We start from the raw sequence: 26,762 nt of genomic DNA on the forward strand, positions 1-26,762 counted from the left end.
CCCTCTCCCTCTCCCTCTCCCTCTCCCTCTCCCTCTCTCTCTCTCTCTCTCTCATCCACATGTAGTCACAGCATGGTTTCCTCTCATGTGTAAAATGCTTCTCTGTCTCTCAGTCATCCCTAGGAGACCAGGCAGCCTCTTATCTCAGAGTATGCCACCCAGCCTCTCAGTGTGTGTGTGTGTCTTCTGCAGGCTGACAGGGTACGGGATCCACCACTGCTTTGCCAGAAGCATGATGGGTCACGAGGTGAAGGTGCCGCTCCTGGAGAACTTCTACGCTGACTACTACACCATGGCCAGCATCGCACTGGCCTCCTGCCTAGCCATGTGTCTGGTAGTCAAGTTCCTCGGACGCAGGGGAGGGCTGCTGCTCTTCATGATCCTCACCGCCCTAGCCTCACTTCTACAGCTTGGGCTCCTCAACTGTGAGTAGGCTGAAAAGGGGAAGCAAGTCAAGAGTGCTGGGAAAGGGAGCTGGCATAATATCAAAGAATTTGGCAGGCATGACAGCTTTCTGTTTCTGTAACAAAATACCTGAGACAATCAACTTAAAGAGAAGAGAGGTTTGTTTGGCTTACAGATTTGGGGTTTTCAAGCAGTCCGTGGTTTGTTGGCCCACTGGAGCCTTTAGCAGGACAACACATGAAAGGAGTGTATGGTAGAGAAATCCATTTGCTTTATGGCATGTAGAAACAAAAGAAGAAAGGGATCTAGCGTTCTCATGTCCTCTCTGAGAGCATACCTCCAAGTGCATGACTCTGCACCCATGAGACTCTACTTCCTAAAGCTCTGCTTCCCTATACTGCCTGGGTAGAGACCAAGCCTTCAATGTATCGCCTCTGGAGGACTTTAAAGATCAAAACTATAATGGAAGGGCTAGATGAGACTTGAGCAAAGTTTTCTATGACCTGAGTGGTCATTCTGAAATTGATAGCCACAAGAACTTGCTTCAGGAAGGATGGAATTTTGGTAGAACATCTTGTCCTCTGCCTCTGAGCACTGCTAGGCCTCCCCTCTTCCTCCTACCCACAGGCCTATGGCCCCAAATAAGAGCTCTCTGAATGCCCTGTAACTCCCCAGAATGCCAAGCCTGTGTGTCCCTATAAACATGGCTTCACTATGGGCAGACCATTCGTATGCTTCTCACATAAGGAGGACAGGCATGTCCTTCTACAGCAACGGGGAAAAGTCTGGGCATTCTTGTGTAGGGCACAGTTTTTCTATTGATGTTCCCAAATTCATCATTTATTAAAGTATTCTGTAAATGTCACTTATCACCTTAAAACAAATCTAGAGAGCCCATTTAGTCCTTCATTAACCACTGGGCAATCCTCATAAATAACCACTCACCCAAGTACAAGAAATTCCACTGCCTCCTCCCCACCTGCCCAGAGCACAGTGCAGACCACTGGCATCTTCCTGTGGCTGTCCCCTTCCCTGGGACAGGCTCAGAACACTGCTGGGAGATAGGTGCCATTGAATACCCCCCATTGGAGGAAAGCTTACCCCAGCTGCAGAGTGAGACTTACTTATGTCCCTTGTACCATAAGTCATAGCAGCCTTGGTACAGACTGGGTCATAGAAGAGTCAGTTTCAAAAGCAGGTGTTTTCGTAACTTAAGCGTGTCCTTATATATCTGCATCAAGCTGGACAATAGCCAAAATAAAAAATCAGTAGCTGTTCTCTGTCGCCCTGGGTGAACACTGCCTAGCTGACCTTTCAGAAAGCTTCTGTCCAGCTTACTCAGTTGAGACAGATATGGCAGGGTACCTCAGCACCCAGAGTGTCCCACCTGCCCTCTTTGGTATTGAACAGGGATGCCATAGGGACTCTGGGCAAAGGGCAAGTAGCTGTGAAGAGTTGGGTTTGGGGAAGCATAAATGTGTCCTGACAGGCCTGCTCACAGTGTGCAATACCCCTTGGCACAGACCAAGAGTACCACTTGAATAACTTTCTATGCAGAGAAGCTCCGTTTAGGTCTGCTTGGATACTCTCTGCAGGATTGTGTTGTCTCCCAGACCTCGTGGCAAATAGGGCCTTAGCCTTCTCTTCAAACAAAAAGGTCTTTGTTTAGTCCAGTGTGAATTCTACTGCCCAAGCAGCCAGCACCAACTCAGACTTAAAAGGAAGTTCACTTAGAAACAATTCATGTGGGAACATTCGGCAGCTGCCCTATACCTAACAAGCCTTCTTCCTCTCTCCCACTCGCGTTACCCTGTGCTTGTGGGGGACTCCATCCCATGGTTCCAGTGATCGGCAAATACAGCCAGCATCCAGACTCAGGTGAGTACTGAACATTCTCCTTGTGCTTCCTTAATTTTTATTACACCCACACAAGAGTTGCCACAAGGACTCACCAACTGGTTTTTGTTTCCTCTCTTTCTTCCACTCTTTGCCCTTCAAGAATTGCAGCTGAAGTTGGCCGTAGGTTGGACACTATAAGCATATATTTGTATTCTCTATCCCCATCTTGTGCTAGAGAAAGCACCTCGTGTCTCCCTGGTTTTGTGCAGCTTGCCATGCATGGTTTCCCAGTCCCCTGATCCAGCACCAGTGCTGTTTGTCCTTGGACAGCAGCTAGTCAGGATGAGAAGGCAGGAGGGTTGGGGCTTGGCTGGCTGTGTTATAGGGAGAGCCATTATCTCTCATGACTCATGCAAGCTTGCTGCTCTCCAACTGGGGGACAGCAGAGGTGCTGCCCTAAACCTCATGCTGCTATGGAACCTGCCTGCCCCACCCATGCCACCAGTACCCATGACAGCACTTTTCCTCCATGCAGCCCTGAGGGAAACTGAGCTGAGCTAAGAATCGCAGCACCCATGCATGCCAAATACTGTGTGTGGTACTCCCTCATGCTAGCTAGGACCCAGTACCACCCATAGGCATAGAGACTGCTGAGTGCTTTCCCTCCCTCTGGGCCTATGAATTACTCCATTTGGGTCATGTGTGGTTTTGTATACTTAAATCAGCATTGACTCTGGATTGGGTGGGTCCACCCTGAGATTGCAGTCTAGAATCCAGACTGCAGATAGTGAGTGAGCACCTTAGCCTGCCTGGCATAGCTTCTGACTGAGGAATTCTACAGGCCACTGTGAGCTCAGCATGCTTGGTCCAAGGCACTAACAGATGCCAACAGAAGAACACTTAAAGGGCTCCAGGCTCCTCAGCCTAGAGGACTGCCCACCCAGAGGTCACTGCATGCCCAACTGCATTGCAAACTGGTCATTGGGGAGGAGGGAGCTCCTGGGATATCCCAGGCTTCCCTTCCCCCAGCCTCGTTCCAGCTCACCCTTCGCCTGGCTTTTGTTCTCTTCCTTTTTCTCCTACCTCATGGTCCCCTTCTCTGGATTCTCCTCCAGGGATGAGTGACAGCGTCAAGGACAAGTTCTCCATTGCATTTTCCATCGTGGGAATGTTTGCATCCCATGCGGTGGGGAGCCTCAGTGTGTTCTTCTGTGCAGAGATCACTCCCACAGTGATAAGGTGGGTGACAGGATAATGTGAGACCTTATTCTCAGATCTCAAGATTGGTCCGTGTCTAGAGAGGCCTGTGTGTAATGGACTGCCCTCAGTTCTGCCCCACCTAGGCTGCTGGACCAGGCTGTGGTGCGGTATACAGGGCATGATGGCTGCCTGAATCACAGTCTGATAATCAGCTCCGCCCTGACCCGCAAGATTAGGTGGGAACTCCAGGTCCCATCAAGACAGTTACCAGAGGCATGGAGACAGGGTACTGCTAAAAATACAAGAAACATGGCAAGGAATAGAAAGGGGAGAGATAAGTAAATCATGCTCACCATTGTCCACTGAGAGACTTGGGAACATGGGATTTAAAAAAAAAAAAAAGGTATATATGCCCCTATAATCCTAGATTCTCAGGAGGCTGAGGCAGGAGAGTGGAGACTTCTAAGCCAGCATGGCCTACACAGGGAAGCCCCATTTCAACAAAAAGGTGAGGGCAGTGATAGTTCAGTTGTTCATCTAGCATGCACAAACTCTGGTTTCAATCGCTATCACTCCATAGACTGGATGTGGTGGTACACGCCTAGAGTCCCAGCACCTGGGAACTAGAAGCCGAAGGCACAGAGAAGTCCAAGGTCATCCTAGGCTATGCAGAAACATATTAAAAAAATACAAGGTTAGACAGAACCTTTTTTCTTCCTGGCCTAGGAAGCTGTTCACTAATCCAAAATTGTGTCGCTGATTTAGTTAAGAAAAAAAAAAAAAAACAAGGTAAGCAAGACAGCACAACCCCAGTCCTGGTAGAAGTTTGCCTTTCCCTCATACCTTCCTAAAAGGTCTTAAGTGTTTGTAAAGTGAGATTACTATCCCTGTGTGGCGGCCCAAGAAGCATAGCATTTAATCCCACTGTGATTGTATTATAGTAAAAAATATAGTATTTGAAAGAACATCACTTACTGTGTTCCCTCTACCAGGTCCCTCTTCCTAACACAGGTTCAATGTTTCTAACCTGAAAATCTGACATCTAAAATGTTCCCAATCCCCAACATGGTTTGTTTGTTTTGACATGGCAGCAAAAAATTTTACACCATGAAATTCTGTTTCATAGACAAAATTGTTTTAAATAGTGTATAAAAATGACCTTCAAGTTCCACAAGCCAGACATAAGGTGTAAACAAATCTGTGCTTAGATTTAGATCTCCTCCCTCTCCTCATGATGTATATGCAAATATTCCAGATTCAAAGGTGCAAAATCTAAAAGCATGTTGACTAAGAGGCCTCACCTGCACTTGGCATGTGTTACCTACTGAAGGGCTGCCAGCCTCATGTCACGCTGAGCTCCTTGTTGGAATATCATTAGCATTTCTTGTGCACATGCTTTTTTGAAATTGTGAGTGTGGGCAGTTCTTCAGCTGTGAGCTGAAACCCAGAAGTCAGCGTGATGACACCCTTCAGAACAAGCAGACATTCCAGTTCAGATGGAACTCAGAGAGACTAATTATTTTAGGCCCTCTGGTGCTGGGAGGACTTGGGGAGCAGGTAGGCAGGTCTGTGGACTTCCCTCCTTGCTGACAACAGAATTTTCTCATGACCTCATTTTTACTCATTCTCTTGAATTTTTTACAATACAAGCCAAGGCTGCTGGTTATTGGTCCCTGTAATAAAATATCTCATCATTGTATATTTAAGAAAAAGCACTTAGGTGTCTAGTAAACCCTCTAGTTCCCTGCCTTCTGCTTGAGCCAAGGCCCAGTGGACCAGAAGCTCCTTTTGCCTCTGCAATTGCAAAACACTGCAGGAGCATAGCACCTTACTCTTTCTCCACCAGTTAAATTCCCTCCTTTATAAAAGAATCCTCGAAGACAATCTCTCAGCTGGAGTGCAAGTCTCTACTAGTCCTGCGTTTCTCTTAGCCACTGGCAGCCATTGCATGACTCTGGGGAGGGCACCCCTTAACTCTGGCCTCCCTGTCAGTGTGCTTAGCAACCTAGAGTGGAAGAAATATGATATCCTTTTCCTCTTTGATGCAAATCTGGAAAAATTATTAGGGGATAAAATTTGAAAAAATACGTTCTAAAGTCCACCTTGCCAAGATGACAAACTAGAAAAATATTTGGCCCTCGGTGATGTTTTGTACCTACAGTGGGTGAAAGGAAATTGCAGTCAGTTCCAAGCCAGGCTAGAAGAGTCTCCATGGGAACTCTTCCCACTGGTGGTTTGTGCAGCTTTTTCTTGCAAATAAACCTATGAAGAATTCCCATGAGAGTCCCAGGATAAACTTGCAGCTTCCCTTCCACCCACTCCACACAGAAACACCCAAGATGATCGAAGGTGGGGTCCACGGGCTTCCGCTTTCTTATGAAAGTCTGATTCTGTTCTACACTATGATGGAAAGAAACTGAATGAAGTAAGAACAACAGTGTTCTTACTCAAGAGAGTTTCTAGTGCTGCCATAAAACACCATGACCAAAAGCAAGCTGGAGAGGAAACGGTTTACTTTTTTTATGCTTCTATATTACTGTTCATTGTCAAGGGAAGTCAGGACAGGAACTCAAACAGGGCAGGAAAGGGGAAGCAGAATCTAATGCTGAGACCATTAAAGGGTGCTGCTTACTGGCTTGCTCCTCATGGCTTGCTCAGCCTGCTTTCTTATAGAATCCAGGACCAGCAACCCAGGGATTGCACCTCCCATAATGGGATAAGCCCTCCTCCATCAGTCACTAATAAAGAAAATGCCCTAAAGGCTTGCCTACAGCCTGATTTTATGATGTTTTTTTTTTTTTCCAATTGGGATTCCCTCCTCTCAGATGACTCTAGTTTGTATCAAATTGACATAAATTTAGCCAGCACAAACTGCAAAAATTAAAGTGCCAGAAGCAAGAGTCTGGACATATATTAGGATATGTTTTCTACACAAATTCGTGATAGTCTGTTTCTCTTTGGGTAGTAGAGCCTGAAGCAGTGGTTCTCAACCTGTGGGTTGCAACTCCTTTGGGGATCACATTTCAGATAGCCAGCATATCAGATGTTTATATCATAACTAATAGCGGTAGCAAAATACAGTTATTAAGTAGTAATGAAATGATTTCCTGGTTGGGGTCACCACAACATGAGGAACTATATTAAAAGGTTGCAGTGTTAGGAAGGTTGAGAACCTTTTGACTGGAGTGAACCTTGTCTCATCAAATTTTGTCCAGACGATTACAGGGAGGCATTTAGCCTCTGCCCATTGATGCTCAGCAGCAGCTTCCACAATTCATATCCTAGGCTTTAGGCATTAGTTTAATGGAAGGTGGGCTAGGAAAGATAGGTTTCCATCCTTCCTTCATAATCTCCTTCCTTGTCTTGGGCAGAAGAGACAGGCATTCTAGGATGACGTAGGCATAGCCAGTGGCTGTTTCTGTGGTGGGTCATCTTTTCTTTCTGGAATCTGAAAACAGGAGCTCCTGAAGCCTACAGTAGTTTCCTTTACCCACAGCAATGGGACAAGGGAAGAGAAAGGGCAGATCCTGACAAGCTGGTTCAAGGTCTGCATAATTACTCACCAATTTGTGGAGCCCTGGTCACGGACTGTCCATCCTCGCCTTGTATATCATCCTAGCTTTTTATCCACTAACTACTGTTTGCCTGCTGCTCAGGTGGCCCCATTCCTTTACTGTAGTCCAGATCCTTTGCATCAGCCTGGCCTTGAGACCTTCTCCTCTGAGCAGGGTCCCTATGTCTGTCTTCTGCTCTAATGTTGCCTCAAGACAAGGGATCACACAAAGAATGATTGGCCGTCCATCCACTGATGGATAGTATCTGTTTATCAAAACAACGCACCTGAGTGTAGCTCAGTGGTACAGTGTGTACTGAGCATGTACACAACCCTGGGTTCAATCCCTAACACCCATACCCAATAATCTATGTCTATTGGACATGTACAGTTCTTACCATTAACCCCTAAACATAGCAAACACCTATTTACACAGCATTTGCATTGTGTTAGCATTATGAATAGTTGTAGATGATACAAAAGACGTGTAGGTTCCATGCATTACTATAACATTTTCTTTAAGGGACTTGAGTGTCTGCAGGTCCTGGTAACAGTCCCCCCTCACTCTCAGATACCCAGGAGTATCTCCTAGTGAGGCTGCCCATTGGCCATGGTCAGGGAGTTGTTACCCAAAGTAAAGCTAGCGGGTGGACAGTGAAACTATTGCTTCTAAGAAACAAGGAGGCCTAACCCGGTTTATGTGGCGAAGCCCCACTGCTGTATAAACATGAGCATAGGCTGCCCCCTAGTGAACTCCCAGCGCAACAGGAAGGAGCCATGACCAATCAGCCTTTTAGAGGGAAATGAACTTAACACCAAGCCTGTGAAGATCCCAAGAGACTTCAAAAGGGAACAAACAAAACCAAAAGTGGCACGCCATTTTTCTTACAAAATTGTCTGTAATAATATTAAATCCAAGAACTCACTGATGGTGGAACAAAGTATATTCATAGAAAAAATAAATAAAGACATACAACTGTTTCAAACATTAGCAAAAGGACACGTAGGGGAAAATAAGTCACTATCTGGTGTTGTCACGCAGACAACCTCGAGTCTCCAGTGCATACCTAGATGCTCAATCAGGAGACAGGAAAGGAAACCTGAGGTGCCGGTGGCATAGGTTGTAAGCTCTCACCTTGTAGCCCAGGTTGGCCTTGAACTCACTGTCCTCACTCCTCGGCCTCCTGAGTACTGGAATTACAGGGCATGCTACCACATGAGGCAAACTTTTTTTTTAAAGTTGAAATGCTTTATGATAGTATGAACCACGTACCCACAAACAGAATCATTTAGCATCCTAGAGAATCATGTATCGCACATCGTTCTACAGTCTGTCCTTTAATATGACTGACAGTGCAGTAGCTCTCTCTATACCAGCGTCACTACAATCACATAGGAATGGGTTGTGCCATGATATCTGTGACAGCAACAGCTATAAAACCCCCAGGGATTTTTCACTATAATCCTTTGAGGCCATTGCTGCATATACAGTTTGCTGCTGGATGGGACATTTTGCATCACAACTGGATTCTCTATTACATATGTATATAAACATACTAAATATCATATACATATACCTAAAATTTAAATGTGTTGTAAACCGAACCAATATTTTTGATTAATGTGATATATTACTTTGATATCATTCACTTGGTATCATGTGAGACTTGCCTGGGGCTTAGCAGTGTCAGATACTCCCTATATAGGGGGCTGTATTCTGCTTTGCTGCGTGGCAACTCTAATGGGTAGGGGCAAGAGAAAGCAAAAATCAGAGAAATACAATCTTATCAAAGGTCTCAATCAAACAGGTCCCTGACATCTGATACACCCCTCATATCCTATGACTTACCGAAGGGGCTAGATTTACCAGAAATTTGGAATAGCTGTTTAGGTTTTCATATTATTCACCTGACAAATGGGCCCATTCTCACATCTCTCTGTCCCATGCCTGTGGATGAGATGGCCTTCTTACCCAGGAAGTCATCGTGAGCTACGGACATCCAGTATTTATTACATGCAAACTGTGAGACAGCTGATATTACAGGAAATAATCCTTGTCCTTGACACGTGCCTGAAGGAGCAATACCAAAGGGCTCATCATGAGCGAATGTTCACAGAAAGATGCCAGTGTCTTTAAAAGGTGGTGTAGGACACTACTTGGCAAAGGGCTGGTACCTGCACAGCACCAAGAGCAAGCATATCCCTCCTCAGTGCACCCTTTGCTGGGCCAGCAGTATGACTTTCTTTTTGGCTCTTTACAGCACTCCATTGGTTTTTTTTTTTTTTTTTAATCGCCTAATACAAAGTACTGAGGACATGACAGCCTGGGTAGAGGTTTCAAAGCCAAGGCTGGTCATTTGACAATGGTACTTACTTATATTTGCATAACAAATGACGTAAGTTCTATGACTTGTGGTATCTATAGGTCAGTGGCCTGGGCAATGCTTAGCTGAATCCTTCCTCTAAGCCACAGTGCCCTGAGGCAGGTTTTGCCTCCAGGCCTAGCAGTCTTTTATTGGTAGGATCTAGTTCTTCATGAGTTGCAGAATGTTAACTGGGGGCCACCTCATTTCCTGCTATGTGTACCCCAAATACACAACAACAGCTTTTTTCAGCATTCCCAGAGTCTCTGTACCCTGTTTGTGGAAGGAACATCTCGTTAACTCTGCAGTACTTTATGGGCAAGAATTTATTGGCAATTACCTATTCCTTCCAGCCCACATATAAGGCAAAGGTTAAGAATACTAAGAGGTGGAAATTATCTTAAAATTCTGACATAGTACCAAGTAATGCCCAAGGGCCAGTTGGCCAGGTCTTGCACAGCTGCTGAGAGAATACCAGACACTACAGATTGAGCAAGATTTGGTTTTGCTCTCGAGCACCTTTCAAGCACAGACATACAGAGACATGTACCATGAGGATAGTCTGCCAGAGGGAGGACTCAGGCCTAGAGCAGCTCCATAGCTTGCTTAGCCTGGATTCCACAGAGTCCCAAGGAAGCCAACAAGAACCACATGAACTGTGCCTGGCAGGCAGTGAGAGCACCAAGTCATGTCCCCTCCATTAACCCAGGATTAGTCTGAGGGCCTTGCTCTTAATAGAGCTAATGAGAGAACCATGAACAGCCATGGGTGACATGGAAAGGAAGTACAGTCTCTGGACGCTTGCAAAGAAGAGGTGAGGATGGCAGCTGCCTCACTCTGACCGTGAGGTAATGGGGATCTGTAAGGGCAGGCCTCGGATCCAAGCTGGATGAGTTAACAGCTTGTGTGCCATGTATGTGACATAGGATTCATCCATTTAGAGTTACAGTTCCTCACCCTCCAATCATAGACCACGTCCATCACTTGTCTAAACACCCTCATGCCCCTCTGCAGTTTCACCCTCCTAGCCCCAGGCAATCAGTGCCCTGCTTTCTGTCTCTCTAGATCAGCACTTCAGACATTTCATGTAAATGAAATCGTACAGTCAGCGTGATGTTTTTCATGAATGTTGTAACATACCAGTGTTTCATGACTTTAAAGGCTAAGTAATATTCCTCTGTATCTTGATATGCCACATTTTATTTATCACTCAGCAGCTGATAAACATTTGGATTGTTCCCAGTGCTATCAGGCATAAACGTTTGCTTGTAAATTTTTGTCTGTCCATATGGTTTTACTTGTTTCATACATTGAATTGCTAGTTATATAAAAAATTATGTTTCTTTTTAAGAGAATGTCAACCTGAATGTCCATCCTGCTACCAGGATGCTATTGAAGAACTCCAGCCCCTTTAGGTTCTGGCCAGAATGTTGTTCTGTCTTTACACCAGGCTTTCTCAAAGCTGTGAAGTGGCCTCTCACTCTGTGTGTGTGTGTGTGTGTGTGTGTGTGTGTGTGTGTGTGTGTGTGTGTGTGTAACATCTGTTGACAACTTTTCCCCATTTTTTAAGCTAAACTGAGTTCAATAAATATTATGGTCATACATCTTTTGTCAGAGGCAGGCTTTGCAAGCATCTCTCCCTGGCTGTGTGGCTTCTACTTCTGAGTTATGTCTTCTGAAGGGTTAAAAAAAACCAATTAATTTTGATTAAGCCCGGCTGGTCAGCTTCTATGCTGTGGCCACATTTGTAAGAAATCCCAGCTGACCCAAAGTCACAACGAACTTCCCTGATGTTTTCTGGGAATCAATTTATTCGTCACCTGTGAAGGGGGCTCTGCCTTCATTCCTTTGCACTACCCTACTGCACCTACACTGCTTGTTGCACAGCTGCCCTTTGCCCCAAAGTTTGTGCCTTTGTTGAAATCCACTTATCATAGGTGTAAAGACTTGATTCTGAGCCCTCGATGTTCTGTGGGTTTGTCCCTCAGTGCCCCACACAAACGACACAGCTTCTAAGTTTCACAATTGGGACAGTAAGTCATCTTCCTATGTTTCTGTTTCAAAATCCCTCCCTAGCTATTCCAGGTTGTTTGCATTACTGTGTAAATTTTTGAATAATGTCATTCTCCATTGAGATTTTAATAGGGATTGTGAAGAATCCATTGCTCAATTCAGAAAGACTTATCATCTTCACAATATTGAGCCTTCCAATCATTTAACTTCTTAAACTTTCCATCAACAATCCTCTGCAGTTTTCAGTATTCAAGCCTTGCAGTTGCTTTCTTGGAAATGTTTTAGTTTCATTTCTGAATCTGATGATAAACATGAACAGAATTCTGTGTTGAACTTGTATCCTAATACTTTGTAGGTAGTCTTTTTATTTGGGAGCTACCTACAGTACTAAGAAAACCTAAATTGTTCTAGAGCTGCTTCCAGCTGCAGCAGGCACTTCCCCTTCAGCCATTTTCACACTGTTTGAGAACAAGGTCCCTTTGCTGGGATGGTGCATAAATCTTGAGCATCTCCTTTGTAAGATTATTCCCAAAGTCCACATCCCTGTACATCCTCCCCAATGTTCTCACAGGTGGGCAGGCTACTGTATTCCTCCTCCTGAAGATAAGACCACCTCAGCCTGTCCCTTGGGCCTGGGGACTGGGCAGTTTTCTGGCCCATTACCTGAACTCTGTGGTCTCATCCCAACACTGTACCTCTTTCTTAGTACCTACAGAGCACCCCAGTCCCTGGAATGTTTTTAGGTCAAAGTAGAGAGGTTAGAGCCATGAAAGGAGGGGTGTTAAAATGTTACACGTCTGCTAACCTCTCTGGGATTCTTGAGGATTCCTCACTTGGCAGAGGAATAGAGATAAATGACTCCCACTCTGGCTTTGGCCTATCTGAGCTCAAAGTTTCAGGATTCCACAGGTAAAGCCAAGATGAAGGTGGCTTTGGGATGGTACCAATGGGATTTACTAGGTGGCACCAACCAGAGTAGGGCCCAATACAGAGGCAGAACTTCCTTAGTGCCTAAATCCACTCTCCCTTATAGTAATTGACAATTTATAAATAATACAGTTTCTTCAGCTATGGTTCTGGAAGCTGAGAGGTCCAAGGTAAGAGGTCATACATGATGAGGACCCTAGATAATAGTGACTCTGCAGAATCCTGAAATAGAGCACGGCATCACGATAGTGGTGACCCAGTAAATATGCTAGCTCAGGCTTCTCCTCTCCTTCTAAAGGCTTTATAAAATTGCTATCACAGGGGGTCTAACCTCTTGACGACTTTTAATATTAATTATTCTTAAAGCTCCCATATTTGAATTCCACCAATATTTGGAACGTGAAATTAAGTTTCTAATACTGGAAGTTTGTGGAACATATCTAAACCAGAACAGTGCTATGATCTTACCCTAGTAGCCCACCAACCTGTAGTCCCATTCCACCCTACTTATGCCAAACCCTTATGCTCCATTTAAGCCTGTGCTCTCTCCCGCTGCAGGTGTGGTGGGCTCGGGCTGGTGCTGGCCAGTGCAGGTTTCGGCATGCTGACAGCACCCATTATTGAGCTGCACAACCAAAAAGGCTACTTCCTGCACCACATCATCTTCGCCTGCTGCACGCTCATCTGCATCATTTGCATCCTCCTGCTGCCTGAGAGCAGGGACCAGAACCTGCCGGAGAATATCGCCAATGGGGAACACTACACACGGCAACCGCTGCTGCCACACAAGAAGGGGGAACAGCCACTGCTGCTCACCAACGCGGAGCTCAAGGACTACTCGGGCTTGCATGATGTGGTTGCAGTGGGTGACGGGCTGCCAGAGGGGGCCACTGCCAATGGCATGAAGACCATGTAGCTCGCTGGGCCACACCACCATTCCACCAGTCCCCCGGGGCTTGAAGGGCTGGGGAAAGTTTGCACACAGGTTTACAGACCAGAAAGAAGACATGGCTGGGGGAGGAAGTCCAACTCTGCTGCTGACTCCACTCAATTGTGAGACTTTCAACTGGTGTGGGGAATTCTGTCTTTCCAGACATCCAAGGAACGCATCTGAGAAACCAGATGCTTTGGAAATAACCCTCTGAAGACTTTCTTTTCTGCCATTAAATGTTTGTATTTATTTTGGTCATTTTTACAAGAAGCACTTTATCCCCTCCCCTTCCACTGATCATGAAGCAGAACCTCCTTCGGGAGTGAGGGAGGGTCACTCTAAGGAAGTCCCTGTAAATGACCAATGTAGTGGCCAGTCCCCTCCCTGGAGGCCAGACTCAATTTCCTTCTCCACTCAAGGAGACAGAGGTCATCCGTAGGCCAGGACCCCTACCTCCAGGCTCCCTGACATGGACAGCGTGCCTCTCAAGCAGAGTGTCCTTGGGACTACATTTTAGACAGAGGAAAATGTACATGAATTGTTTTCTTTTTTCCCTAGAGTCTGTATATTTTAAAGTTGGGTTCTTTACTTTCTGTTTGTTAGGTAGTTTCCATCCTGTGTTGAGAAAGCAGTCCCCAAATGTCGTAAGAGCCAGCTTAATCTTTCTTTCCTTCAGGATCATCCTTTTGTACTTGATCTGGAAGTTTCTTTGGAGAAACTTCCATACTTCACCAGAAATCCTACATGATGAGAAAGCGCCAGTTCCTGATGCTGGGGTTGCTTAGTTAAGTCCACAGCAGCTGTTGTGTTGAGGTGGGCGCCATGTTTGTTTCTGCTAAGACACTTTCCTGGACTGAGTTCCAGCAGCAAAGGTCCCTCTTGCCCAGCCAGCCCTGTTGCCAGTACTACTTGAAAATGTGGCCACTTCCAGAACTCCAAACAAAAGGAAAATAACTGAAAAAGGCAACCAAGGCAGATCCCAGGAGGGAGCCTCACTCTCCCACACATGGCCGCCACCCACGTCTCCAGCACACACCATAGGGAGCTCCAGCTTGGATGGCTGCCACTCTGACATCACAACAGTGCCCACAGCACCTGGAGGCGGTTCACCTCATGTCTTCCTCAATGGCTTCCTGCCTGTCACTCACTCAGCACAAAAGGGCCCTGGGCAGAAGTGCAGGTTGCTCACATGTGAGTCCACGTGGCCTCTAAGTCCCTTGAAAGCAGCAGCAAGAAGAGAGAGATAGCAATAACTCACCAAAGCTCAACTCCCATCCTGTACCAGCCTCCCAGGATGTCCTTCATCTGTGTCCCTCATCTTGCCCCAGACAGCAGGGCACCAGGGCTGCTAAGAAACCAGCCTCTGGACCTCCTGCAGCAGCTCAGGCACCAGCTTCTCTGGGCATCGTGGCTTCTTATCAACCATCTGCCTTGCCTCTTGCTCTGTGTCTCTACCATGTGCTCTTCCAGGGAAACCATGGTCTCAGGCCTATGTAGGCAACAGTGACTTCTAAATGACAGTTGCTAGAATTCAAAGACCAGAAAGGGGTTGAGTTGATCCCCTTCCAGCTCCTTGTCTGGTCTGTTTCTTACAGTCTTACCACTTCTCTTCCACATCTGATAGATGCATCAGTGGAATCCAGCTGCCTTGATCAAGAAGACCTCACGAGAGTAGTGATTCCATACACAACCATGTTTCTGGCAGCTGGCCTATGTTCTCTTCGATGCCCGGGGTCCTGAGTGCTTTGCTCTAGGACCAGTGTCTAGGGGGGAGGCCATGTGCCAGTCCTTGATACCTGTTCTAAGTCCAGCTTACCTTCACTCTCCCTGGTCTCTTAGTCATCTCCCTTCCATGCCTTGATGTTAGTACACATCCTCTTTCCAAACCCTCTCTAGATCTGTGCAGCAGCCTTTGCGTGCCAAACTTGTAAGATACCTTTCACCTTTTCCAGGTACCTGCTACCAAGTCACCTGGCAGCAACCTTTCGTTAAGTACAGAAGGAGACATTCGCATAGTCATGAGCAGTCTTACACTGGTTGTGTTGTCCTTCTTAAGGAAACATGAACACCACAGAGTGCTGCAGAAATCAATAGGTTAGTGGTGTCAAGGTATAGTACTTCCAAACGTCTTTTCAAGGCCTCTAATCTCCACTGGAAAATGGCAATGGTAAACACACTGGGCCGATGCTGACAGTGTTAATGGCTGCAGCAACCAAAGGCAACCCATCAGGGATTAGCAGAGAAGCTGCCACTGAGGCAAGGGCCAGGGGACCGTCAACCAGAGGAAGTTCAGAAGGCTGACTACTGGCAGTGTCTTGACCTTCACGTGGCAGCCTCAGGAGAAGGCTGAGCAGTTCAGTTTCTGCTTCAGTGCATGGATACCTGCAGTTGCTAGAACACCTTCATGAAAGATAGCCAAAGCACGAAAGCTTTGTTGTAGGCAGGCTTGCTGTGTGATCTGACCAAATGAGAAAGACACCCAGGCCTCAGAAACTCTGGCCTAGCTCCAGAAGATGGCCACAGCCCAACTTCCTGGCGTACCAAGCTGTCATCCCTAAACTTGGCCCTGTGCCCCTTGTGGGCAGATGCTTCTCAAGCACTGGCCCTTTCTGTGGGTCCTTCCCTCCCTGGGGAACATGAAAAGGTATGTAGTCTTACTCTCCACCCATCCCTACCCTGTTTTCATAAGTTCTACACAAACGTGAACAGCTGATGTGGGGTTGGATAACTTCTCCGTTTTGCTCTTTATTAAGTCAAATATTATGAAATATCTAATTATTAGCACCCAAGACAAATAGGGGAAAGGTTAGATGTATTTGTGTTTTAAGACTAGTCACCTGCAACTGGAGGACAGGGCTGGTAAATGAGTTTGGCCATAAAATGGAAAGCAAGCAAAACCAGACCTCGTAAGGGGAGTATCACAGTCATGACTACTTCCCAGAGCCAAACGAGAAGTCCCTGAACTAGAAGTGCCATTCAAAGAATCTCATGACCATCACACACCCAGCCCCTAGGTGGCACATGGGTTGAGGGAGGCCCACACTTCAACTCCTCCCTGTTCTGAAGGACACCACCTCACTCTAATGTATTGTGTGTGTTTTGGAGAAATAATATGGTGTGTTGTGTCTAGTGAGGAACGCTTCCCTACCTCTGTCCTTTCTGCAACCCAACCATGCGTGCTTTTCCTCTAAGAGCCGCGTGACTGTACGTGTCGATGGGGGCGGTACCTGTTCACAGCACAAATTTATGTTGAGCTCTGAACTGTCATTCACAGCTGCGTGTCTGCATGGTGTCACATCTGTTGTACCTTTGGGGAAAATTTGTATGTAAATGTACAGAAATAAAAATGTTGCCCCATTAACAGATTTCCTCTGGAATGTCTTCCCTACCTCACCTGATGGTATCCACAAAGGGCATTTCACTACCACTGAGGACGAGTAATGAGATCCTCCATGCTCATCAGATCTTCCCACGTCACTACTTTCGAGGCTTCTGTAAGAGGCCTCCACTCGCCCTGCGGATGGTGGGGCCTCTCATTCTGCTTTAAGAGTCCTAGTCTTAAAAGGTAGTCAGAGGCTGAGATCAGATTAAACTTAAATGTTTATGTAGTGTAATTCTCAAATCCATCTGAGAATTCAGCACATTTAAGATGAATTTTTCTTCTCATTTGTGTTCTGCTAATCCGTGGCCTAAGGATTCCTAGAGAGGTCAAGGAGTGACTATCTACACTGTGATTCTGTGAGGAAAGACTGATAACACAAAACTCTCTTCTCTAATGTAGTATTTTTTAACAAGAAAATAATATTTCTTTAATAAAGCATTTATACCAAACTCTTCTCTCCATAGCTGATTTTGTGTCACTTACTACTCTGTCCTAGGGAGCTGTCCACTGGGCTTTCCACACTGCAGAATCACTGGCTGAGGCCGAAGGGGTTGGCATGAAAGTATACAGGAGGCGGACCCTTGAACCACAGATGCCATTACTACTAAGTGCCCTTATTCCTGTCCCTGTTTGACTCAGTGTAAACCCTTTGACACTGTGCAGAATAATTATAGGCCCTGAAATGTCAATTCAAGAGGGTCCAGGGGGACCCCAAGGATTAGAAAGCTCTTTGGCAATGGTGGTCACCTTTTGTCAAAACATGGATATCAACACATGAACCTCAAGTGGAAAAACCACAATTAGAGCCCAAGTAGTAGCCAGGAATTCAACATGGCCAAAGGGCAGGTAGCAGGGAGAAAGGGGAGAAGGAAAGCCAAGCCAAGTAAGTGCAAAGGGGCCTGTGGCATTGGTGTGAAAAAAAAGAAGTTAAACCCAAACCTGGCACCTAGGACAGCCTGTCACTTTGCAGAGCGTTTCTACACACTTAACCCAGCTCGGTAGGGATCGTTGCCATTTCACAGATGGGAAGAACAGGGCCAAAACAGTAGACTCCACTGAGCCCACAAATCTAGAAAGCTGCACTAAGATTCAAGTGTAGCTTAAAATAGCACAAGTAAGGTGCCCACGAAAGGCTTAGAGGGAATGCATGGAAAGCCCCCAGGGACTAACCTTTCAGTTCACAAGACAGAAGCCTCAGGCCCTGCACACAATCCTGAGGAGTATCCACTGTAGCTGCTGACTGTCACTGGGAATGTATGAACGGAGCAGTGACTGATTTAAACTGTCTGATACGCTTCCTCCCCTTTCCTCTAGCACTACAGTCAGGAAGTGTATGTTGTCCGCTCCCTTTTCTTGCTTCCCCATGCCATCAGTGTCAGCCTTCTGACACCCACACTTACAGGAGAAAGCCCATGAAGTGAACCCTTTTAAATCAAATGAAGCCTGAGGACCAAAAAAACAACCTGTTTATTTGAGGGTAATTTATATACACATTGCAAACTCTCCTTTCTGCTGCTCAGAACTTTTCCGGAAAGGTCTCCATTTCTTCCTTAATCCTGTTTTCTACGAGTAACGTGAAGTTACTGTCTGTGTTGGAGAGGTTGTAGCTGACAAACACCTGTTTGCTGGTCTTCCTGGCTAAAAAAAAAAAAGGAAAACATGTTGACAGCCACAAGTGAGATACTGTGAGTTGGTCCTACGTTCCACAAGCCTGACTAGAGCAGGGAGCTGCTTGGAAAGAGAACAAGGATTTGGAAAGACTCCTCAAGGGCTGGGCTTGCAAAGGGACACCTAGCACCAGGTAGGCTCTGGAACAGGGGATTTAGTACAAGCCTTGTAGGAGCTGCTACAGCTTAGTAAGAGCAGCAGAGTCTGGCCCATCCTGACTCCTTCAGGAGAAAGATCATGGTACTGGGGCCAGCAGTCAATGCTAAAATGCTCTCCGGTGACCACACACTAGTATCTGGAAACCCCTACTCTACATGGGGCTTTGAGCTTTGGAGATTTGGGGATTTTGTTATTTATAAATAAATAAATAAATAACAATATAATAATGAAGTTCTCCATCACTACTACCCACCTCTATAATTTTTCTCTCTCCTTCTGGAACTGTATATTTTATGAATGTACATGCTTGTATATATGCCCATGCATATGTGTGAGTATGCATTTTCTAGAATCAATAAATAGATGAGGCATTGACCAAACTCCAAAAATGAAGCTCAGCTGCATGCCCAGATCTGGAAGGCAATACCCTGAGCAGAAGCAGGCAGCAAGCCCAAGACAGTGTTTCATTCAACAATAACTGGGCAGTGACCTGGCCTCCTCTTCTCTTGGCCTCACCCATGCCCAGGCCAGAGGCAGAAACTACTACCCACCCATCAATCCTCTCTCTATACCAGTGACCTCACCCCCTTTTTCTACAGGCAGAAAAGGAGGCAGTAAGGCTGGGTTAGCCACAATACCATGACTAAAGCCTGCTAAAGACACCAAGCTTCATTCAGGTGGTGATCCTGCCTCTGCAACTCTTAACTGCAGTCCCAGCAGGTTATCAGTGAGGGCAGAGAGACAAAGCTACCTTCAAGCCTGGGTCTCTTCCCTGATCTAATGCAGCTCAAAACTTCTTTGGGCTCCAGATTCCCCTTTGTAAACCAAAGGCAGTAAGGCCTCTGAATCTCAAAGACCCCTTTAATTATTTTCTTTATTAGACCCAAGACTGTGCATCCGGTTTGTTTGGGGCTTGTTTGTTTTTAGATAAAAGGATCTTGGGGAATTTCCATTGACTGAGCAGCTGATATACCTCTAGAAGAGCCCCTGCCTTTGCCCTGAGGATAGCTGGGTGGACATCTCAATAAAACTGGGGTTTGTTTAGTTTCATTTTAAGGGGTTATTAGTTTTTGGTGATAGGGTTTCCCTATGTAGCCCTGGATGTCTTAGAACTAGCTCTGGAGACCAGGCTGGCCATGAACTCAGAGATCCACCTGACTCTGCTACTGAGTGCTGGGATTAAAGGCATGTGCCACCATGCCTGGTCTGTTTTTTTCTTTTTTTAAAAAAGAAATGTAAAACCATACATAAATGAAGGGATATAGCCAGACATCTGGCACACATATGTAATCCCAAATCCTAGCGCTTAGGAGGCAGAGATGGGAAACTAACCCTAAGCTCTAGGCCAACCAATTCAACAAAGGAAAAAGAAAGAAAAGGAAGAGAAATAGAGGAAGAGGAAGAGTACATCTGGACCGAAGCAGTTGGTAACCATAGGAGGCAGTGCTTTACACTGGCTTACAGCACATACAGCAGGACTAGCCATGAGTTCTCTGTATGCAGTGTACCCAAGGGGTCCCATCCACTCCTTTAGGTATGGGAGGGAGTCTGGGAATTGCTAGTTTAGACAATGATCCGAGAACAAGTCAAGTATGGCAAGACAGTGAGATCTACCAAGACCAGCCAGAAAGAGACCATAAAATCACACTGTGCTTAGTCCATCTTCTCAGTGGCAGTGGCATGGGGTTCTTCTCCACAAACAGGAGCCCACTGTAGTATACTTCCAATCAGTCTAATTGAGCATTTCTCAATCTGTGGGTTGCAATCATCAAAAAACCAAATATTTCCAGTGGTCTTAGGAACTGAGACACTGTTCTTCTCTAAAATTATAGTTATGATGTAGCAACAAAAAATAATTTTATAGTCGGGGTCATCACAACAAGAGGGACTATATTAAAGGGTCACAGCATTAGGAAAGTTGTGAACCTCTGGTCTAACTGTTGAGGGGGCCACAGTGTCTGTGGCTCAACTTCCAGATTCATCTCTGCTCTGAAAGGTGACCAGAGCTCAGGGTCTCTTCATTCACGCAGAGTTGTGACGGAATGTTTCCATGGACACTGGGAACCCTGCAGCCCTCTTCCTCCTCTTTTTTTTTCCCCCTCTTTTACATTTGTTGAATTGGTTGGCCGAGAGCTTAGGGTTAGTTTCCCATCTCTGCCTCCTAAGCGCTAGGATTTGGGATTACATATGTGTGCCAGATGTCTGGCTATATCCCTTCATTTATGCATGGTTTTACATTTCTTTTTTTAAAAAAATCAGAACACATCTATCTTTATTATAATGTATTACTGATACTTGTCCAAGCCCAAGAGACCAGTTAGCCTAGGACTTTGCTGGGCAAGTCCCTAATCTGAGCAGGTAAAGCACCACACCTTTCAAAGGTGCCAGCAGCCACAGCAGGTCAATGAGCTACTGAGAAGCACTTTGCATAAAACTATGTATCAGGTCTCCAGCTCATGGATATTCTTGAGACAACTTTGTGTATTTGGTATAAAATCTTTGGTGGCACACTCTAGTAAGAGATGTTGAAAAGGCAGAGACAGGAAGATCAGGAGTTTGAGGCCAGCCTGGGTTATAACTTAGGGGCTGGAGAGATAGCTCAGCAATTAAAAACACATACAGTTCTTGGAGAGGACTGGAGTTTTCTACCTAGGGCCTATGTCTAATGGCTCAGAACTACATGTAACTCCAGCTTCAGGGGCTTCATCACTCTCTGCCAGCTTCCGTGGGTGCTATACTCATGTGCAAACCTACAATCAGACCTACATATATACACATTAAAAATTCTTTAATTAAAAAAACTTTTACTCATGGCATGCCAGACAAATGTCTGCCACCCTTCTCAACCAGGGACTGTCACTGCAACCCAAACTCACGTCCTGCCTCCATACCTATGCCCGCTTCCCTCAATTCTAAGTAGACATGAGTACACAACAATCTGCTTGACATAATCTGCTAACATAATGTGTTAGCATTTGTTTAAAAATACACTTAGAAGCAAAGGAGCATCATGTCTCCAACTGGCTTTCATGTTATTCAGTGGGAAGAAAATGTAAACAGAAAGGAAAGAACAAAAACTAGAAGCCTTGATACAGGTTCAGCAGAAATTCTTTCCAATAAATTCAAAATTACGTCCTAATAAAAGTTTCCAAAACAGCTCCTGAGTCTGTTTCCAGGCTAGAGAAAGACCCTGAGACCTCCTATGTTCTCTGCTTTCCCTGACCTCTGACTGTAAGATAAGTCTGGAGTATTCATACATTGGTGGTGCTCCTCCTGGGCTAAGTGGTAGCTGCTCATGTGTAGGTGACTCAAAGTGACAGCGTTACTACTGGTCAAAATGACACAGTTTTCTTTGTACAACTTCAAACACAACAGATATATGAGCTTCTCAAACAGGGGGCTGTGCTCTTTCCCTCCACATCCCTTTACCTAGGATTTGGGGGGACCTTAAGGCTGCTGGGCTCAGAAATAACTAGAGATGCTGGAAAACACAAAGACTGAGCCATTGTTGGGGGCATCCTGTCCATACCAGCCTTGGGCAACCAGGGCTGGAGATCACACAAGTTATTCTGACCTAAATCACCTGAGTATTTGTAATTCTTAACAAAAGGCACATGTGGAAGGAGAAAGCCTTCAACCTCACACTCTTGGCTAAACAGCCACTCTGCATTCACTTCACCAAGCTCTCCACCTGTCATACTGAGACTGAGAAAGTCCTTCCTGCAGTAGTGACATCAACCATAGGCTCCATAGAAATTGCCATGAGACCCATGGAGCCACCCTGAGTAGTTGCCACTGAGCAGGATTCATTCTCTCCCAGAAGGAGATGATATACTCACTGAAAGAAAATAAATCAGCTCATGGATTAAAGAGGGGAGCCAAGAAGGATGGTGAGGGTTCCTGAAAGTTCCCTGGCATCATGATGACACTGAAACAGTAGATGTGTCCCATGAAAAGACCACAAGACAGAGGTCAGCTTCCAATGGTAATGAGGCAGCTGTCCCTCATATGAAGATCCTTTACTTCTGAGGACATTTACCCTAGAACATGAAACAGTGGGTCACAGCTGGCTAGTGTCAAAACACTAGCCTTGGGCACATACCTAAGCGCTGAGCAAGGCCGGTGGAAGTCGTATCAGAAGTGTCTCCAAAAAGGGAGGTGCACACAGGGATGGAGTCCTAAAGAAAAAAAAAAGAACAGAGTATACTGTAGATTCTCCTGCTGGGTCAGCCAGGCAGCTCTAGGTTCCACACAAGGTGTCAGGGCAAGGAAAGGACACACATGTGTCCCAAGTGGCTGGCATTTGTCAACAGCCAAGCTAGATGACCCAGACACAGAAGAGACAGAGGAGACAAAAGAACTGGGGCAGACAGAAGCCACCTGTAACGAGACCCACGGGGCCATTAATGGTTTCTAAGACTGATTTCCATACAGGGATTGTTTCTGTGTTACAAACTCCAAAGTATGCTGAAGGGCATTCCAACCAGGAGGGAAGCCAATGAACTCAGTAAGCCCAGACTCAGTGATCAGAGTCTAGAAGCCTGATCAAGAAGCAAGTTGCCTGCCTTCCTCAGGTAAGCCTACGAGGAGAGCACAGCTCTTGTCCCCTGAAGGCCTGTGTGGACTTCTGAAAGTTAGTGAATGACTTAGAACTTTGAAAAGACACCAGCTATCAGCACCCAAACAGCAAAATTAAAGCCTTGTATGAAATGGTTGACAGATCTTGTTTTGAAGTGTAACACTGTAGTATGCTTGCCTAGCATGCACAAGGTCTTCGGTTCAATATTTGGTACCAAAAAAAAAGAAAGAAAGAAAAGAAAAGAGAAAGGAAAGGAAAAGAAAAGAAATAGAAATAGAAAAAGAAAAAAGGCTGTTTGAATAGGAAAAAGCCCTCTCACTAACCTCCTCCAGAGTTCGGTACGCTTGCTTCACTGCCCAGGTGGAGACAACTTAACTGACTGAACACCTCCCAGACAGTGTGGCAGGGCACAGAGACTATATAACTCATCTCTTAAGAACTTAAAGTCACTTTCAGAATTTCTTCAGGTATATACCAAACAAGATTTAAAACAAACAAACAAAAACAAACAAACAAAAAAACAGAACAGCAGAAAATTATTCAATTTCTGTCTTTTTGGGGGGAGGGGTGAAAAAGATGCAAAAAAAAATATAATCGTAAACCTACACTTAAGCCTCCTGAAGTAAATCTACCTTACCATACGGTTTTGTTGTACCAAAAAATAAAATTTTAAACCCCATCTTGTTACTGTTCTTAACATAATTCGTTACTGTCAAATAGGACATTGGTCTCTCAGTAGACACATGTTCAAGGATACATTTACTAAGGTGGGAGAACCTCTTTCAAGTCCCTGCCATAGGTCAGGAATACCTGACATCCCAGGCCAGCCACCCTCCGGCTGGCTTGGCTCCGCATCATCCCTTCTGGGTACCAAAACCCCTGCTGCTATCAAGACAGGCCAGCTAGAGAAGCAACTTCATCCTGTGGTTTCTTTTCTCTAAAGTTTGTTGTACACATAACAAGTTTGCAGGTAAGGGAGGGAAAAGATACACACGATCTTTGACACTGCCCTCCATGGACCAGCACACCTTTACTATGAATGATCACAAAGTAAATAATTTAGGTGTCAGCGGCCACAAGCCTCTAAGTAGAACTGTTCAGCCCTGCCAACAAAGCACAAAAGCTGCCATATTCTCTACCTGCATAGACAGACACAGCCATGTTTTAGTACAACTTGATTACATAGTAAGTCCTTACTGCCTGTCTACAACTCCCTGAGGAGGTCTCAAGCCTTCTCCAAGTGACTTAATGAGCAGCCTGAGAGACACTAGACACTAACCTCACCTTGAAACACTAAAACTTCAGAAGCCAGTATTACAAGAGTAACTGGGCAGGGAAGAACACTAAGAAACAACAAGTCCTGTGGGGGTCAATAGAAACTCAGGATCATATTCTGAATTCATCTCAAAGGGTCTTTAGCAGAGGAATGGCAATCCCTGACCTACCTTACTGTTTTATTTTTTGCTTATATGTATGTGTATGGTATGCATCCATATGTGCACGAGTGTTCCTAAATTTGGATGCATATGTATGCAAGTACATATGCATGTGCCCACATACAAAGTAAGCTCATACGGGTGTATGGAATGTAAGGTAAGTTCTTCATACAATATGAGAATGTTCAAACAATGTGAGTATGTGGTGTGTTCAAAGAAGAGACAAGGACAGGCAGTTTAACCCAGTGATGAAGCACTTGCATAGCACTTGCAAGGCCTTGGATCCAATCCCCAGCCCTGGAGATCCGGAGGCTCTGGCACATGAACCGTGAGAGAAGGAAGGGTCAAGGACAGCCAGAGACCACGTGGTTGCCCATACAGAGATGAAAGGCCACCAGGTGAAGGGGAAAGACAGTTTGTTCTTGAGTTTGTCAGTCAAGTACCTATCAGACGCTCAAATCTAAGCTCCAAGTTCTGTATAAAAGTTGCCTAAACCCAAAGTAAAATGCAAACGTAGGTGTGGCAGAAAACTGCCGGATGACACGCGCACGCGCACATCTCAGGGAGCTGGTGCAAGGAGAGATGTTCGGGTGAGCTCAGAGCTCAGGGGCTGGGCTGAGATCCCTTTAAGATGGTTCACGTGTGGACAGACTCCAGGGTTCCCCAAGTCAAAAAGCAGCCCTAGGGGACTCCAGCCTGAGGTGTCCAGGAAAGGGCCGCAGGACACGCTGAAGCTCCTCAAGAACGTCTCTCAGGGCCACATGCGCCCAGCCTCACTCCCACCTGTCACGCTCATCCCAAACCCTCCTCAGCGGTTCCCACCCTCTACCCGGACCCTCCCCCTTGGGGTCCACCTGACCCCCCCCAGCCTCCCCACCTCTACAGCTAGGCCCCGCCCCCAGGTCCCCACCAAGTTCCGGGCCCACCCCCGTTTCTGTCCAGGCCCCGCCCACACTCACGTAGCGGCTGCACATGGCCACTGCGAGGTTGCGTAGATGCGGCGTTGCCCCCACCCACAGGAAGAGCGAGTCCGTCAGCCGCATGACATGAAAGTGGACGAGCTGCTCCCACAGCCTTGCACTGAAGTTGTGAAGCGACACGTCCGCGCCCGCGGCGGCCTGCGGCTCCTCCATCCCGCCAGCCACGGGGCCACAGCACGGAAACCAGGCAGGTGCCGGCGCCCAGACCAGAGAGAGCGAGCGCCGAGAAGCTGAACGCTCTTTCACTTTCAGATGCGCGCGCCGAGGTGGGGTGGGGCGAGCATGAGTGGGCGGGGCCTAGAGCAAGGCCACGCCGGCTCTAGACCCAGTACCTTCAGAAAGGTTCTATTAGAAGACCTAGCCTCGCCTAGGACTCTAACAGCGACCTCTGGGGACCCACTGAACTACCTCTGACCTTTTCCTTCTCCCCAAGAGAGCATGTTCCTTTGCCCAGACATTGACACACTTTGAGCGTTTTATCAGCCACCACCTCCCAGTCCCACTGCTGACAGTCTGTACCTCTGCAGTAAGTCTCGGACCTAGCTAACACTACTTAAGAGCAATGATCCGTGGAGAAAGCTTTAAAAAGGAACTGTATAGACCATGCGGGGAAACAGGCTCTTCGGAGACAGGCAGGCATTCCCTGAGCTGTTTGCTATCATGTAAACCATGCGTCTTGATCTAACCCATTAACATCTCTGTTTCCTCGAGTACAAAGATGGAAATACGAGTAGGAGCCTTTAAGATTTGAGAAAGACTGTGAGAGTGGGTGGGAAGCCCTATGAAGGGTGGTGATATGTCTGCCCCGGGACCCTTTAATTTTAATTACTGGGACACTGAAGTGTTTGGAATGAGACCCTTGGTGGGTTAAGAGAGAGTGTTGTAAAATCCTGCCCGGTTTGTCAAGCTTTTTACAGCTGACTTGAAGACTCTAGGAACTGCAGGTTGTCTGCTTAGATCTCCAGTAACTCTTAGTGGGTTAAATTGAGATTTAAAATGTGATGTGATTTGAATATGGTTTGTGACCCACCGAGGATGAGGGTCATAGTACCCAAAGGAGATCATAGAATATCAGGAGAGATCAGGGGATAGGCCTTGTCTGGAAGACCTAAGGTGTTGGCATTTAGTCTAGGCTCTGCCCCACAGTTACCTGGCAAGAGCCAGGGGTGCCTGGCTCACTATAAAAAGGGTTATTTGCCCCCTCCTCCCTCCCTCCCTCTCTCTCTCTCTCTCTCTCTCTCTCTCTCTCTCTCTCTCTCTCTCTTGCTTTCTTGCTCTCCCTCTACCCTCTTGCCCCTTAGCCCCTTTCTCCCCATTCCCCTCCTCC

General features: G+C 46.2%; 2 protein-coding genes across 3 annotated transcripts in view; one reads left to right on the forward strand and one right to left on the reverse strand.

The window, feature by feature from the left end:
- Slc22a23 (solute carrier family 22 member 23) overlaps positions 1 to 17,062 on the forward strand; it is a 165,626-nt gene extending 148,564 nt beyond the window's left edge. The window contains exons 7-10 of the mRNA XM_028763176.1: positions 193 to 425; positions 2,251 to 2,283; positions 3,360 to 3,483; positions 12,859 to 17,062. Coding sequence (XP_028619009.1) covers positions 193 to 425; positions 2,251 to 2,283; positions 3,360 to 3,483; positions 12,859 to 13,216 — 748 coding nt within the window. The 3' untranslated portion in view covers positions 13,217 to 17,062. The remainder of the gene's footprint in view (positions 1 to 192; positions 426 to 2,250; positions 2,284 to 3,359; positions 3,484 to 12,858) is intronic.
- A 999-nt stretch (positions 17,063 to 18,061) lies between these two features.
- On the reverse strand, positions 18,062 to 25,694 carry Psmg4 (proteasome assembly chaperone 4). Of its 2 annotated transcripts, XM_028763254.1 has the most exons (3): positions 25,415 to 25,694; positions 22,543 to 22,618; positions 18,062 to 18,251 (listed from the first exon to the last, which is right to left on the reverse strand). In XM_028763254.1, exons 1-3 carry the CDS (start codon positions 25,586 to 25,588, stop codon positions 18,130 to 18,132), a joined length of 372 nt encoding a protein of 123 aa, XP_028619087.1. In that variant the 5' UTR covers positions 25,589 to 25,694; the 3' UTR covers positions 18,062 to 18,129. The 2 variants fall into 2 exon arrangements, with proteins under 2 accessions (XP_028619087.1, XP_028619088.1); XM_028763255.1 differs by lacking the exon at positions 22,543 to 22,618 and having other exon boundaries at positions 18,068 to 18,251; positions 25,415 to 25,591.
- Positions 25,695 to 26,762: the final 1,068 nt, after the last annotated feature.

This window comes from Grammomys surdaster, unplaced genomic scaffold (assembly GCF_004785775.1).
Source record: "Grammomys surdaster isolate TR1022 unplaced genomic scaffold, NIH_TR_1.0 137, whole genome shotgun sequence".
In the NCBI taxonomy this organism is placed as follows: Eukaryota; Metazoa; Chordata; class Mammalia; order Rodentia; family Muridae; genus Grammomys; species Grammomys surdaster.

Bases quoted from the DNA above. Each gene is read 5' to 3' on its own strand.
- Psmg4 (XM_028763254.1), bottom strand. From the start codon at position 25,588: ATGGAGGAGCCGCAGGCCGCCGCGGGCGCGGACGTGTCGCTTCACAAC. The intron at 22,619-25,414 runs GTGAGTGTGGGC...TTTTTTCTTTAG, and splicing joins TGGCCATGTGCAGCCGCTAC to GACTCCATCCCTGTGTGCAC. The intron at 18,252-22,542 runs GTATGTGCCCAA...TTTTTTTTTTAG, and splicing joins CGGCCTTGCTCAGCGCTTAG to CCAGGAAGACCAGCAAACAG.